This window comes from Morus notabilis, unplaced genomic scaffold (assembly GCF_000414095.1).
Source record: "Morus notabilis unplaced genomic scaffold, ASM41409v2 Scaffold1036, whole genome shotgun sequence".
NCBI classification, from domain to species: Eukaryota; Viridiplantae; Streptophyta; class Magnoliopsida; order Rosales; family Moraceae; genus Morus; species Morus notabilis.
In genome coordinates, this window is record NW_010362198.1 from 36,748 (window position 1) to 52,334 (window position 15,587).

The 15,587-nt window shown below is 32.5% G+C and overlaps 2 protein-coding genes across 2 annotated transcripts in view; both read left to right on the forward strand.

Annotated features, from left to right (window-relative positions):
- The first annotated feature begins 10,002 nt into the window (after positions 1-10,002).
- On the forward strand, positions 10,003-13,275 carry LOC21387533 (nicotinamide/nicotinic acid mononucleotide adenylyltransferase). The gene is made up of 9 exons (XM_024167676.1): positions 10,003-10,249; positions 10,487-10,560; positions 11,320-11,405; positions 11,624-11,707; positions 11,961-12,045; positions 12,255-12,334; positions 12,517-12,618; positions 12,967-13,025; positions 13,103-13,275. The coding sequence occupies exons 1-9, from the start codon at positions 10,191-10,193 to the stop codon at positions 13,203-13,205; spliced, it is 732 nt and encodes a 243-aa protein (XP_024023444.1). The 5' UTR covers positions 10,003-10,190; the 3' UTR covers positions 13,206-13,275.
- A 2,219-nt stretch (positions 13,276-15,494) lies between these two features.
- LOC112092206 (40S ribosomal protein S28) overlaps positions 15,495-15,587 on the forward strand; it is a 1,859-nt gene continuing 1,766 nt past the window's right edge. Inside the window, exon 1 of the mRNA XM_024167674.1 lies at positions 15,495-15,587. The gene's annotated coding sequence lies outside the window, so the exon portion shown is untranslated.

The following is a 15,587-nucleotide window of genomic DNA, read 5'->3' on the forward strand; positions in this document are numbered from 1 at the left end:
GAAGAGAGAAACAGAGAAGCGTACCTGCAATATAAACATAGATCTATCTATTTATAAACAAACAGAGATCTTTTCCATCTATTTATAAAAACAAAGTTTGGTATTCCAAAGGTTTCTTTCTTTTTATCTTCCAGGAAATTGGTACAAGGAAATCATGAAAAGTGAATAGCCAATAATGCTATCTTGTTCAAAAAGAAAAAGAACAAAAAAAAAAAAGAAGGAAAAGTGGTGAAACGAAAAGAAATACCACTTAGGAGACATATGGGACAGGCATCACATGAAGAATCTAGTAGTAGCTAAGTTATCTCACAATAATGTTACGTTGTTTCTGCATATGTTCCTGACTTTAACTGCTACAAGTGGGCGTCGAATATTTCCGAAGATGTGTTGATATCATCGGCATCGATCAGCAGGGCGCGTTTTGTAGCTACAGGCTCGACGACGACGAAGCGCGCGCGGTGGAAAAAACTATGGCATTGGAATATCCTCCCGAGGCATAAACGAAGCGCGCGGTGGAAAAAACTATGGCATTGGAATATCCTCCCGAGGCATAAATTCATGTTGTTCTTGCACAGCAATATTAACTATAAAGTTTGCTTTATTTTCATCTATAAAAAAAATGGTCCTTTCTGCGATTGGGACTCTGACGAAGACTTGTATGCATAGTTTGTTGTTTTTGTTGGCGGAAGTTAGCATTATCTTTTGATTTAAAATCTATGTCCATTTATTTACCAAATTATACTTTGTTATTAGTTTTTGTCCTGCCGTCCGCTTATTGTGGTTTGCATACGTTTATGTCTTATTTCTATGTTATTCAAATTCAGAACTTTGTTTTCTTAATCAGCAGATAACAAATTTGTCTGTATTTTCAATAAAAATATATTTTTTCTTTTAGATTGGGTTTCGTGTAGATGTATGAAATTCTTCCAAGACTTTAATTTATTGATAAATCAAGATGGTGTTTGTAATTTTGTATTTTTGCATTTTATTTCTTTAATTAAGAATATGTATGTAAGTCAACGAGGATTTTGTTAAATTGAATGACGTGTCTTGGACTGCAACCTACCGAAGACCATGCCTTTCCTTTGTATTACTCCCCTTTGAACTTAATAGGGTTTTCGTAAGTTGTGCTATGAATTTTTAATTTTGACAATGTTCTTCCGGCTTATAAAGTTGTTCCAATGTACCACATCTTGATAATAATTGTGTGAAATTAGTGATGAAAAAACACGTTTCACAAAAAAATAAAAAAAATAAAAAATATTGAGTGAAACCCGTTAATTCTATTTTTATTTTAAAATAAAAAAGATAAGTAAACATAAATTAGTCTTAAATATTAATGGGCGAAGGTTTCTTTTAAAAAAAAAAGGAAAAAAATTGGGAGTGGGGGATTTGAAATCTCCACCTTGTAGTAGAGTGCAGAGTGAAACTATTGTTAGACTATGCCGCAACTACATTGCTTTTTTTTTTTTTCCTTCTTTCCACTACACATTAAATAAAAGAATAAACAAAAAGAACAAAAGTATAATCATGGGCAGCGTTAAAGTGACAGTATTCATCCACTTGTTTAAGATGAGAAGTCAATTGGTATTTTATAATTCAATAACGTGTTTTGGGCTCTGAACCCATTGAAGGATTCAGACCACGCCTTCCCTCTCGGTGTAAATACCGTTGGTTGTTTTCCTTTGTATATTAATTCTAAGACACGTTTAGTTTATTAATTTGAGTTTTTAATTTAAGTTAATATGTGATTTTATGTGAGAATTTTTTATTATAATAAAAAGTTAAATATGATTATTTTTAAGAATTTTTTACTGTAATAAAATTTAAATTTTAAACTCAAATAGATAAAATGAACGGACATAATTATTTATCAAATACTTTGTTATTAGTTTTGCACGTTTCACAAAAAAATAAAAAAAAATAAAAAATATTGAGTGAAACCCGTTAATTCTATTTTTATTTTAAAATAAAAAAGATAAGTAAACATAAAATTAGTCTTAAATATTAATGGGCGAAGGTTTCTTTTAAAAAAAAAAGGAAAAAAATTGGGAGTGGGGGATTTGAAATCTCCACCTTGTAGTAGAGTGCAGAGTGAAACTATTGTTAGACTATGCCGCAACTACATTGCTTTTTTTTTTTTTCCTTCTTTCCACTACACATTAAATAAAAGAATAAACAAAAAGAACAAAAGTATAATCATGGGCAGCGTTAAAGTGACAGTATTCATCCACTTGTTTAAGATGAGAAGTCAATTGGTATTTTATAATTCAATAACGTGTTTTGGGCTCTGAACCTATTGAAGGATTCAGACCACGCCTTCCCTCTCGGTGTAAATACCGTTGGTTGTTTTCCTTTGTATATTAATTCTAAGGGACGTTTAATTTATTAATTTAAGTTTTTAATTTAAGTTAATATGTGATTTTATGTGAGAATTTTTTATTATAATAAAAAAATTAAATGTGATTATTTTTAAGAATTTTTTACTGTAATAAAATTTAAATTTTAAACTCAAATGGATAAAATGAACGGACATAATTATTTATCAAATACTTTGTTATTAGTTTTGTCCTGCCGTTCGCTCATTGTGGTTCGCGTGCGTTTGTCCTATTTCTGGGTTATTCAACTTTGGAAGTTTGTTTTCTAGACTGATGAAAGTGAATTAGACCCTTTTTATTTTACTGATTTAAATTTTATTATAGTAAAAAAATTTTAAAAATAATCACATTTAATTTTTTTTATTATAATAAAAAAGTTTTACATAAAATTATATCTTAATTTAAATTAAAAATTTAAATTACCAAACTAAACAAGCCATTAATTTTTTAGAAGAGCACACGATTTACTGGTTCTGTGAATGCCTATTCTTAGTACTTTTTCTCAGGTGTAATTGCACTTTTTGTTTTCTCCAATTACTTGTTTACTTTTAGGTGCAATAGCATACATTTTTACTTGGTTTGTACATGGTGCTCTGGATCTGCGTGAAAGCTAATTTCCGCTTTTTTCCGTCAATTTTTATGGGGTTTCGTGCTAATGTATGAAATTCTTCAAAGTTTATATTGATTGACAAACTTTTTTTGATGTCTTTTTTTTTAAGACACTTATCAACTGTTAAATTTATATTAAATTTAATTAAAAATTAAATTAGATTAAAAAATAATACATATTTAACATTTAATAAACTGTGAGTACTGGTATTCTCTAAAAAAAAAGAGAGGACACTAATAAACTCCCTTATTAATAAATTATGATGATTTTTTTAATTTTGTTTTTTTTTTCAATTTATCTCTTAAAAATATGTAGTCCACGGGGATTTTGTTTAATTGAATAACGTGTCCAAGTGTCCAGAACATTCCTTTTCTTTGTATTAAATATTGGGATTTTTTTTACATTTACCTTTTGAACTTAGCGTTTTGACAATTTACTCCATGAGCTATTAATTTTTATCTAATTAGTTAATTTGTTTCTCAAAACCTAAATCTAATAAAATAATTAGAGTAAAATTGGTAAAATAAGACACATTACAATTAATGTACAAAATACCCTAAATATTAATGGAGGGATGGCTTTTTTTAACCCCCTTTCCTCTGTGCATAAAGTCATAATTAATAACAAACATTAATTAAAAGAATAAACAAAAAGCAAAAATATCATCATGTGGAGCGTGAAAATGACATTGCTTTCCCTTTGTTTGTGGTGGAAGTCAACTCGATAACGTGTTTTGGACCGGTCTCGTTCGTTTCGCTTATTCGAGTTTAGAATTTGAGTTTTGCTATAGTAAAAAGCTCTAAAAAATAATCACATTTAACTTTTTTACTACAGTAAAAAGCTCTCACATATAATTAAATCTCAACTCGAATTCTAAACTCAAATCAGCGAAACGAACAAGTTTTGAAGGATTCATAGTATGTTTACTTATTAACATTGAGAAATAGAAGTGAGGAATGAGAGTTAATTTTATGTTTATTTATTTTTTATCTTAAAATGAGAGTGGAATTGATGGGCCCACTCAAATTTAGAATTGAGGGATGAAATTGGCACTCATATATCCCCTTAGGATTGGAACTCTCATTTTTAATATTAACATTAAATTACTATCATAATCCTATTTTACTCATAAATAATAAAATTAAAATAAAATTCAAAAAATTATAATTACAACATATATTTATTCATTTTTTTGCCTAATATTGTAATATTAGCCTAATTATTGTTAACTTTAATATAATAAATATGTACTTTATTTGTTTGATAAATTAATAATATATTTTAATTTTTTAACACTATCTTTATTTTTATTTATTTTATTTAAATTTTAACAATTTATTTTTATATTTTAAATAATTGTACAATTTATATTTATTATTTTATTACTCTATTATTACCCTAAATATTTTAATTATGATTAATTTTAATCTAATAAGTAGACAATTAATTTTTTAAATAAAAAATATAAAATTGACTTAAAGGGTATATTAGTACTTTTACACTATTTCATTCTGATTATGAGCGTAAATAAACGTATGAATGAGATTTAAGGTGACTCTAATTTCAAATCTTGTCACCAAGTAAACAACTTATTTTAACTATAATTTCTCACTCCGAATCATACTCACTTCAAATCTTGCCCACTATGGTTCATGCCCATTCTGATTACGCGTAGATAAACATACCATCAAATTTCAGACCATGCCTTTCCTTTCTACATTAATGGCGGTGGGTTTTTCTTGTTTTTCTTTGTATAGTAATATTAATTATTAAAAAAATAAATAACATTCTTTTTTAATAAATGACGAGATATGAGATATGATAACTGTTATCAAAACCTACTAGAGCATTCCAACTAAATTACCATCTGCTAGAAGGACACATCATCTATCAAACCCTCCAATGAAAATATTATTAAAAAGAAGAAAAATTCAAATAACAAGTCTAAACGTTTAGTTAATGGATTCAGAATCATGATTCTCGATTTACGTGTATTTTTTGTAAGAGAAAATACTGTAGCGAGCCACGAATTATGATCTGAACTATGACACAAATCTACCAATTAAACGCACACTGAGATCCTACCGGATGGCAAACAAATGCCCAAAAGAAGTAAAGAACAACTCTAAAAAGAGCAAGAGAAACTAAGAAACGTTGTAGTTTCTATTATGACCACATAGCAGAGAATATGGATCCACTTTGTCCAACTAATTAATTAATTTTTTTTTCGGTACCAACTAATGAATTAACAATTTTCTTGTTGATTTTGATTTTTGAAAGATATCCTTTTAGTATCTTGATTTACAAAAGTTTCTTTAGGTTTGATTTTATATCATTCATATTACAAATTTTCTCCTTGGCCTGTTTTTTTAGGGAAAGTTCATACTTTTACCCCTACTAATTTGTGTACAAACTGATCCAAATGGTTTCAAAATGCAGGTAATCTCACAAAAGATTCATTACAAGAATTAAAATCCAAAACAAATACGCACACACTTCAAATCCATTTCTGTAGCGTTTCAACACAGGATAAACATGTAGCGAACACATACCCACCCACCCAACATATGGCTATTCAAGTCCTTGTTAGAGGCCGGCCGCTTACCTTTTTTCTTCTTTCTTTCTTTTTTTTTTTTTTTTAAGTAAATTATAAGAGAGAATATTTTACGGATTTAGAACTATTATTCAAAATTATTCTCGATTTACATGTATTTTGTGAGAAAAAATATTATAATGAGCCACGAATCATGATTCGAACCATAACACGAATCTTTATACTAAATACCCTACAAATCAAAGTTTGCTAGTATATCCTAACTATGCTGGCACCTATTAGCAAGCTCATCCTACGTCAAACCCTCCGCACGAATTTTTTATACCAAAAAAAAAAAGATAAATTCAGCCCGAAGGCAAATTACCCAGCCGAATTTATCAGTACAGAGAAAGATATCAGCCCTAAATCTAATGTTTTTTTTGGCCCAATTCCAACGTTTTCTTTGACCACGGCTATTTTTAGACACACACAACACAAGCCCAATCCCAACGTTTTCTCTCGCCAATGATAATGGGCTTAATTGCAAGAACCCCAACGTCACTAACCCGGTCACCCCAAGCATATCTGAAGTAATCTGAAAGGTTACAGATTTGTTGGTTTAAAGAAGTGTTGTGGCTCAAATCTTTCTCAGCCCGCACATTGTGGCTCGGCCCAATTTCAGGCCCAATGCCGATCCTACCCAGCCGACTTACAGGCCTACCAGGCGCAACATGGATTTCAACCTAGTCCAGCATCCACAGGAAACGCATACACCTCATGTCCAACAACCTGATTCTAGTACAAATAGAGTAGTACCAATTTAATACAAATTTCCGAAATGCTTAAAAATAAACACCAATAATTCTATATATGTAACATTACATAGCAAAAGAAACTAATGAGAAATTTTATGAATTACCTATGAGAGGCTGAAAGTGATTTTTTTTTTTTTTTTTTTTGAAGTCCTACTTTTCTTATATATGGAGTTGTTCCTGCTTCTTCGCATTCTTCATCATCCAATTTGAATTCCTCTTGATTCACACTCTCCTCCATTATGCTACAATTCCCTAGTTAGAGGGCTCTGTATGCATAGGAATTTGAGCCTAATGTATTTAGATTTTCACTCTTGCTTGAGGCTGCTTCTAGGCCAGGCTACTGAAAATCTCAGTGCGCATTTTCCTTGCATATACATGACGTGTGTGTGTACATATATATATGAACAACGTTAAGAAGTATCATAAGTTACTAGAACTCTCATATGAGTTCCAATTCAAGCCAAACAAACTTATTTATACTTAATGACAAAAGAAAACAAAGGCTGTTTCCACTTTCCAGAGTAAGAACTGGAGGCAAAATCAGCAGAAGAAACACATTATTACAATAAAAAAGGGTCCCAATATCCACACATGGTTATTCAACTCATGATAAGAAGAAGCATAATTAAAAAAAAATAAAAAAAAGGCATCAAAGTTGAACATCTTATGAACATGAAATTCAATTTTTCAATACAAACACACTAGCTAACCAATATGAAAGAGCAACCAAAATAGCATTCAGCATGCCCAATAGCTTCTTCACCATCTGCAGCTAAACTTTGGGCCACAAAAGACTTGAATACACTCTAGCCACAACAATCAGAATAGGTCCAAGCCCAATCAACAGAAGTAGAAACATCATTAACATTGATTTATTAACTCCCTCATTTTCTTCATATTCTGATTCAGAATACATTTCCTCATCTTCTTGATCGTCATCTTCTGATTCAAAATAAAGAGTTGTTCTTCCACTGAATTCAAACTCTACGAAACCAAGTCTCTCTACCTCTAGAGTACGCCCCACACTTTTTGATTTTTGTACATTTTTCGTTGTTAGTATGGAAGGAGAAAAAGGCTGTAGCAGTACGACTGAAGCCTTTCATATTTTTTCCAAATCTTTCTTCAAGGAAATCACGACTTCTTTCTAAGTCACCAAATTTCATGAGCTGATAATCATGATCAGGGAACTTATTCCCATTTGCATCAAATCTTTTATGGCTTTCTTCTGTTGTCCATAAACAGGAACACGCATTCAGAATTCTTGACAGGAATATACCTGAACACAATAAGACCTACGAGGATTACTCTGACCTTCCTCAAGCGCAAAAAGATGATATGCACAACTAAAAAAAACTTGTATTCACTAATCTTGCCTGCCTCCACAAATCTCCATTTGGGAACGTGTAAAAGGACTCACGATAAATCTTCAAATAGTCACCTGAATAGCCATTGAATTCAACAATAGCAAAAAAAGCGAGACCCAAATAGCTGTTGTTATACCATTGATCTGCTTGATTTGGAAGGTTGATACATATTGTGCATCCCTCACTCTTATAATTGAACCACCTTGGAAGTTCATTTCCTGGCCAACAAATCTTAAGCAACATCTGTACACAACATGGATGAGAAAGTCAGTATTGTTTTCACAATATTTAATCCTGCCAAAACTAGAGCGCTTAAGCGATGAAGAAACTTATGCTACTAAGAGATAGACATACCGGTAGATACCCCACCATAAATTCTTCATCAGGTTCGTATCTGTACTTTAAACATAAATTTGCACATTGCAGAATTCTAAATAGTGCCTGATCAACTCCGTGTGCATTCTCATCCAACATTTCACAGCCAAAAAATTCAAAATTTCTCGGGTATTCACGGAAGCTATAATAGAAATCATGATCCCATTTTTGTTCGACCGAAGTTATTGAACTACTAAATTTCTTCAAGGAAGTGCAGTATTGCGGCTTCAGATCTGATACAGAGGGAAGAATTGGTAATGATTCAAGGCTTCGGCAACAAGAGATGCTGAGCTTTCGTAAAGAGCTTAAACTGTTGATGCTGTCAGGGAGAAACTCAAGATTTTGACAAAAATCTAGGCTTAGTATTTGAAGCCCAGTTAAATTTGCTATTGACGAGGGTCTCTTTAATCGCTGCATAATCTAATCAGAGATTCGTTATATCATTAGCAGTATGAAGAGGTTTAACTGAGTCCATTTCTTCAAGTTGATCAACCGAAAGGAAAGGAACCACAGACCCATTAATTCCACGGGAACAACCACTTAAACTATTGTCGGCTTATTTTCAGTACAGACTTCTTCTGTCTGTGTACAAACTATTTGGCAGCTGCCTATTAGTACTAGGCTTCAGCAGTTGGCTTCTGATACACAGAGTGATGACTGGGAAAATGGGATTGCGGGCCTGCCATCAGCGTGATAAAAACTCCGTTCACTTCACCGATTCGAGTTTAGAATTTGAATTTTACTACAGTAAAAATTCTCAGAAACAATCACATCTAACTTTTTTACTACAGTAAAAAACTCTCATATAAAATCACATCTCAACTCGAATTACAAACTCGAATCAGCAAAGTGAGTGGAACACGAACTTCTGAAATGAAGTCTGAGTTCAGCATTCAACTCTATAATGAACAAAAAATTTTGTTGACTAATGTCAGTTCTTTAACCACATAAAATAAAAAACAATAAAAAATGACAGATTTATTACTCAATTCAATGCAAGACACTGATGGTTAATTGAGCCACAAAAAGAAAAGAAAAAAATAGGCGCATAAACAACATTTAGCCAAGTTTGAAAGGGGAAAAGAATTGTTATTCTCCGAACCAAACTAGAAAAAACTACACGAGTTTCAATTTTGCTTGTCTAGTCTCTTAGCAACCAAAGAAGGGAAGTGAAAAAATCTCAATTTCTCTCTCTAAATTACACCAACAAGAGCAAAAATTTGACCTAAAACTGAAACTGAAACTGAAACCCTAGGCTTAGTTTTTTGGCCCTAACCACAAGCGGAACTTCAGAACGCGCGAACCGATGGAAACTTGAAATGGAAAGAAATGGCGGAGGTGCGAAATTACCGGTCGGGGGAGAGTAGCCATGGAGGGAGGAGGGGCAATTCCGTCAATGAGGAGTTTGGAGACGAGGTGGTGATCGCAGAGACGAGTCTGTTGCTCGACCTGGTCGAGGATTCGGGACTTGTTCTCGAAGATCTGAACCATCCATCAGCTTTTCAATCGTCGTCATCTTCACTCTCTCCGCTGCCGCCATGGATCCACAGAATCCTAGAAAGAGAAACGGAGGGGAGAGAGAGAGAGAGAAGGGGTTTGGGATTGAACCTTGGACTTGGAGATGAGATGGTTCAGCGCGGAACTAAAATTTGAATTTTGGAAATTTCGGAGGAAAAACGACAGATTACAGGGAGGGAAGAACGGCAACGCACTAAAAAGGCAATTCGCGACGTTTTTGGGTTTTTTTTCTACTTTATGTTGAAGAAACGACATGACGTTTGGTCACTCTCTGGCCGAAAGGTCAAAAAATAAAATAAAATAAAATGACGTGTCGTTTCGTTTAGTTTTGTACGTGTCGTTTCTTTATCTTGTCTTTCATCTCTCTCGTCGTCTTATTGGCCTCCGGCGAAATCAGATAATAGCGAGAAGAGCTTCGTCATCACTTCCGGCAGTGTCGTTCTAATCTGCTTATCGACGGGCTCAAACTCCTAAACTTTCAAAACGATTTATTTCCTACTAAACAATGAATTTTTTTATTTTTTTTTATATTTTTTGCCCTTTTCTGGGTTGTTTAATTTGGTTGGTTTTTTTTCTCATTTTTGTTTTTCAGGTGTCATGGATATTCCTTTACCGGTTAATAAATTAGCTCTGGGTTTGGTTGATCACGATTCCAGGTAAGTGTTCCTCCACTTTAATTTCTTTCTTTTTTTTTCTAATTTATTTTTTCTTTCCTTTTGCTTCCCATTGATTACAGAAAGTTTTAGGCTTTTCTGAAATAAGTTCAGATTGAATTTTGACATAAGGAATTCATATCACCTTAAGTCTAGTTTCAAGTTTGTTTGTTTTGGAATAGAAAGGTCAATCTTTTTCTATGTTTTTCATGTTACATTTTTTTTTATTTTATTTTATAGGGACAAGATATATGTAGCTCTAGTGGGTACGGGAAGTTTCAATCCTCCTACTTTTATGCATATACGCCTCTTTGGTGAGTTTCTGTGACTGGTGGTTAATAATAAGGAATTTCAGAGTGACTTTTGTTTTCAGTCTTTCAGAGTGACTCTTTTGTTTCATATATGTTACAATGAACTTTAGATGTAAAAATTTTTGGAATTTTTTCTTTTATTGTTTGCATAATTTTATGTCAAAGTCAGAAATGGTTCGAGCTACTGTAGTGAAGAAGCAGAAAAAAACGAGATTTTGATGCTTTTAGTCCTTTTATACTAGTTTTCTACCTTTTCAGAATCGTGAATTCCTTGAGAAATCAGTTAAAAAAATACATATGAAAAAATTGTTACATATTGGAAATTTGATCGATATTTTTTGGGATATTATATTAAAGATAGGTTCTCGAAACAACTTTGGAGAAGATATGTTTTTGTAGAATACCGAAATTTTATTGATATGAGTTTCGTGTGTTTTTGTTTTCACGAACATTGACATAGAGTCTGTGGTATTTTCCTCATTACCATGCCCCCATTTTTTTTTCTTTTTGACAATTCCACCTTTTTATTACAGTTTTTTCTCTTACCAGAATTTAAATCTCAGCTCAAGTTTTCGATTCGAACCCACGAAAGAACGATTCCCAAGATGGTCATCTTTGCATATGACTTACTATTGCTTGTACAATTTTGAATTAGTGCTTCATTTACGCCATTTTCTTATCCAGCTTAAGTAGAATGTTTTATGCTATTTAAGGCAAGGAACATATCTAATGTATATTTTGGTACGTTTTTCTGTTGTGCAGAGCTGGCAAGAGATCCGCTAAATTCAGAAGGCTTTTGTGTTATCGGAGGTTATATGTTGCCAGTGAATCACGCATACAAGAAGAGGGTACGTCTCTTTTAATGGCAGATAAACAAAGGTTCAGAATCTTTACATGGTCAATTCATGTTAAAGGTTCAAAATCTGCACATGGTCAATTCATATTATGCGATTTTTAAGTTTTGTCTGAGTTATTGCAGCCAAAACTTATCATCACAGACTCACATGTTCTATGTTAATTTTTTGGCCGAGTTTAGATGGCCTAACAATCTAGTCACTTGGTGTAGGGCCTTATATCGGCAGAACACCGTATAAGATTGTGTCAGTGTGCCTGCGGAAGTTCCGACTTCATCATGGTTGATCCATGGGAGGTAATCTACTCTTTTTTCCTTACCCTCTAACCCCCAAATTTCAGTTGCTGAGAAAAAACAGGCAGAAAATAAAAATTAAAACCATAGGAAAGCTCGAGTTTACAGATCCTCTAGGAACTTAATTAGTATGCTACTTCATTTTCTACAATTTTGTCTTAACTTTGATGTATCATGTGCCCATTTATTAGTTTCAAAACTACTTATTTGATGTATCAAATTGAGTTATTACTTGAAATTTGAATCCATATTACAGGCAAGACAAAGTTCCTATCAACGCACTCTGACCGTTTTGTGTAGAGTCAAAAGTTTCTTATGTGAGGGAAATATGATACCCAGAGGTAGGAATATGATCATAATTTCATCTCTGCTTTTCATTTTTCTTCGTCTAGTTTTAAAAAGCCATTGCCAATGACAAGTTGCATGTATATATATGTACTTCCTTTTATGTTCTCTTTTGTTAATCAATTTGAGCATTTCTGTTCTAATTTGATTTGTGATTCATTTGCAACTTCATGGTTATAACTTGTTTTTCATCATCCTCTGTTAGAATCTCTCAAGGTCGTGGTTGTCTACGGTTCCGATCTCCTCCAATCTTTTTCCATTCCTGGATTTTGGATTCCTGAGCAGGTGTTTTTATACAGAACTATATATTTATTGATATTCTTTAGATTCTTGGAGAATATTTTGAGCCATTAGCTATTCAAGTGGTTTCATGTTGTACTCCTTCCTCTAGACCCTAATGATCTTGATCCTAGGCTTTCGCTAAATCCTTAGACAACCTTGTAATCCCTCTCATGTTTGTCAGTCAGATCAGGACCATATGCTGTGAGTATCGTATGGTTTGCACTCGAAGAGAAGGACAAGATATTGAGAAAATTTTCTCAGATGATCCGATTTTGAATGAGAACCGGGTAATCAGATGTCTTAATTTGCCAACACATATAATTTTTTATAACTAGACTAGAAGAATTTTCCTTTTCTGATTAAAAACCAGAAGATTTGCTTAACCTTCTTGTGTGTGAAAAAGGTTTAAGTTTTGGAGTAAACCCAATTGTCCCGACCAAGTTCTTAAGTCTTAATTTTGACTTTTGAAACTTGTATGTTCTTGGTCTTGTTTGAGTAAAAATTCTGCATTAGTTCAACAATTCGAAATGTGGTATCAAATGAGACCCAATATAAGTTTTCAGTTGTTCAATATTATTGTTCAAATATTGATTTAATAATCTTGAATCAAACTTAACGTCGTGCTTTCTTGACAGGATAACATAAGAATTGTGGATGAACTCATACCGAACCAAATAAGCTCAACAAGAGTGAGGTAAACCAATGTGTTATTAAATTTTGAGTCAACAAACAAACTTTTCTTCCCCCAACACCCTTAAATTTGTTTTGTAGGGATTGCGTTTCAAGAGGTTTGTCAATAAAATATCTGACTGAGGATGAAGTGATTGATTATATTAAAGGAAACCATCTTGACTTGAACTCAAACGACAAGTGATGCTCACTCTACTTTTAGGCAATGGATTTATTTAAAACAAAAGAGAGGTAGAAAGAATGATTTAGCAAGAAAAGCCGAAAGTGCTTCGTATAAAGTGAAAGAATCTGTAGGACTTTCAGGTTGCGTTTGGTATGAGGGTTCTATAACCGGAACTATGATTCTGGTTTATACCTTTGTTTATTTGCAAAAGTAAAAAATGGTTCTTGAAAATCAGTGTTTCGTTTGTATAGTTTTGGTTTTGGTTCAAAATTTGAATCATGATGTGATGTTTTAAACTAGAATCACCCTAAAAAATAAAATCACCTCCCCACGAGCCCAATACGATAGGTCCGTAGAATTTTGAAGGTTTGATGTGGGTCTAACGCCCACATTAATTTAAGAGACTCCGTTTGAGTTTAAATTTCAACGGCTTAAGAGTTAGAATGTCGTGAATAAGTTTCTAGGCCGAATTGGGCCTTAATATCATAATAAGTCCAATGAGAAAAATTATGGAGAATAAGTTACTAGATTGGGTAAATGATTTTCAATCTAGACATAAGTACGTTAAGGGCAATTAAGGAAAATAAGATCTTAAGGATTTAATAAATTGATCCTGATAGTAAAATATCCTTCAATAAAGGAAAGGAATACATGCCTTAAGTAAAGGGTTAGATTTCCTTCATAAGTTGCTAAAATAGAATAGTAAACGATAGATAATCTCACACTCTCAATAGGTGTTCATTTTCAGAAGTAAGCAAGTAAGAGAATAGGCTGTTTGGCGAAAAGTGGATTCCAACTCTGTAAATCAGGTAAGTAGGAATCTCGCCTACAACATGAATAGATTTTAAAGAAAAAGTTACACATGTATTATATATTCATGTTTTATGCTTTAAGTATTGTATGCGATGCCATGTCATACTGCATACACATTAATAAGTCAAGAGGAAATTATAAGAATAATTTCAGTTAAGTGCCGTACCAGCCTCCACAAGGGAGGTAACTCAAGCTCCGCAAGGGAGAAAAGAAAAAAAAATAATAATAATGTCCTCCGACTCAAGGGAGGCATTCAAGTTATAATCACGGTGTCATATGGGACCTTGTAAACCCTCACGTCCCGATGATTGAGCGCAAGTGGTAAGCGAGCACTCGGGCCCATAAAAAAGAAAGAAAAGATAAGAAAGATAAGATAAGATAATAAGACAATGATAAGACATCATAATAAATTTTAAACATGATAATTTAAATGATTGATTTTAAAAAGACCTTTAAAATGTACTTGAATTTAAGATTTCTCACTAAATCCGTTTTGAAGTCAAATTAAATGGCCTGATTGAATTGGTTAGTTTTAGAAAGGCTTTTAAAGAGTATTTGAAACCAGAGTTCAAACGCTGCCCCGTTTGAAAGATATTTTTAGAAAGTTTTATCTTAACTGAAATTAAGAAAAGCTTTAAGAAATTTAGTGATTCATTCTTTTGAAATTGTTGTTACGAGTTATGGAATTATTCATTCTTAAAAAAAAAATGTTCCGCAAACTTTAAGAAACCCTAGTAAGTACAAGTTAATTTAAGCTACGGTGACGGCCACCTAGGAGGGTCGTCACACACTTTACCTCTTAAATTTTGAATTCGTGTCATATAAGCCCTTTTATAAAAATTTATGTTAAAATTAGACAAAAAATGAGAGAGTTAAGTGTAGTCACGTGATTTTATCTGTTTATTTTTAATAGAATTCAAACACAAAGACTAAGTGACTGCATTATTCTCTTTTTCTATGTTTTTAACAGAAATTACAAAGAAGGGGTTCATAAAACAAAATGAGAGTTTTTAAAATGCAGGAAGCAAATTAAGAATAACCTTAAAGTTCATGGACATCAATGATAATAATTCGAAAAAAAAAAAAAGCTTCAAACTTGCTTGAACATTAATAAGACCAGTAGTCATCCAATGTGCATCAATCTTCTTCGATTAACAAAAAATTGATGGGTTTCAGTGAACTCACTTAATCTCAATTTATCCATCTAATTTTAATAGAAATTATTACTAAAAAGCTTAAATGAGACAAATTTAAAATTCAAAAGAATAAAGTAAGGATTTTTAAAATTTAAAGAATAAAATGACAATGACCTAAAGTTTAGGGCCACTAGTAAAATTAATCCTGAAAATATTATATCAAAAAAATATATTATAAGAATTAAACATCGGATTGTATAATAACTGGCGTAATAAAAAAATAAAAAAATTGTCGTGGGACAGAATCATGTGAGGTCGCGTGTACGAAACTAGAACAAGAGCTATAAAATCTCCACTTTCTTTCAACTAGGGTATCGTTTCTGCGTCGCTCTCGCTTTCGGCTTTCCTTCATCTTTAGACTTGAAGACCACAGACCAGATAGAGCATCGGAAGA

What these genes read in the sequence shown, in the direction of transcription:
- LOC21387533 (XM_024167676.1), top strand. Translation starts at nt 10,191, where the DNA reads ATGGATATTCCTTTACCGGTTAATAAATTAGCTCTGGGTTTGGTTGAT. An exon ending in TATGCATATACGCCTCTTTG is followed by an intron (nt 10,561 to 11,319) that starts GTGAGTTTCTGT and finishes TCTGTTGTGCAG; the next exon opens with AGCTGGCAAGAGATCCGCTA. An exon ending in CGATTTTGAATGAGAACCGG is followed by an intron (nt 12,619 to 12,966) that starts GTAATCAGATGT and finishes CTTTCTTGACAG; the next exon opens with GATAACATAAGAATTGTGGA.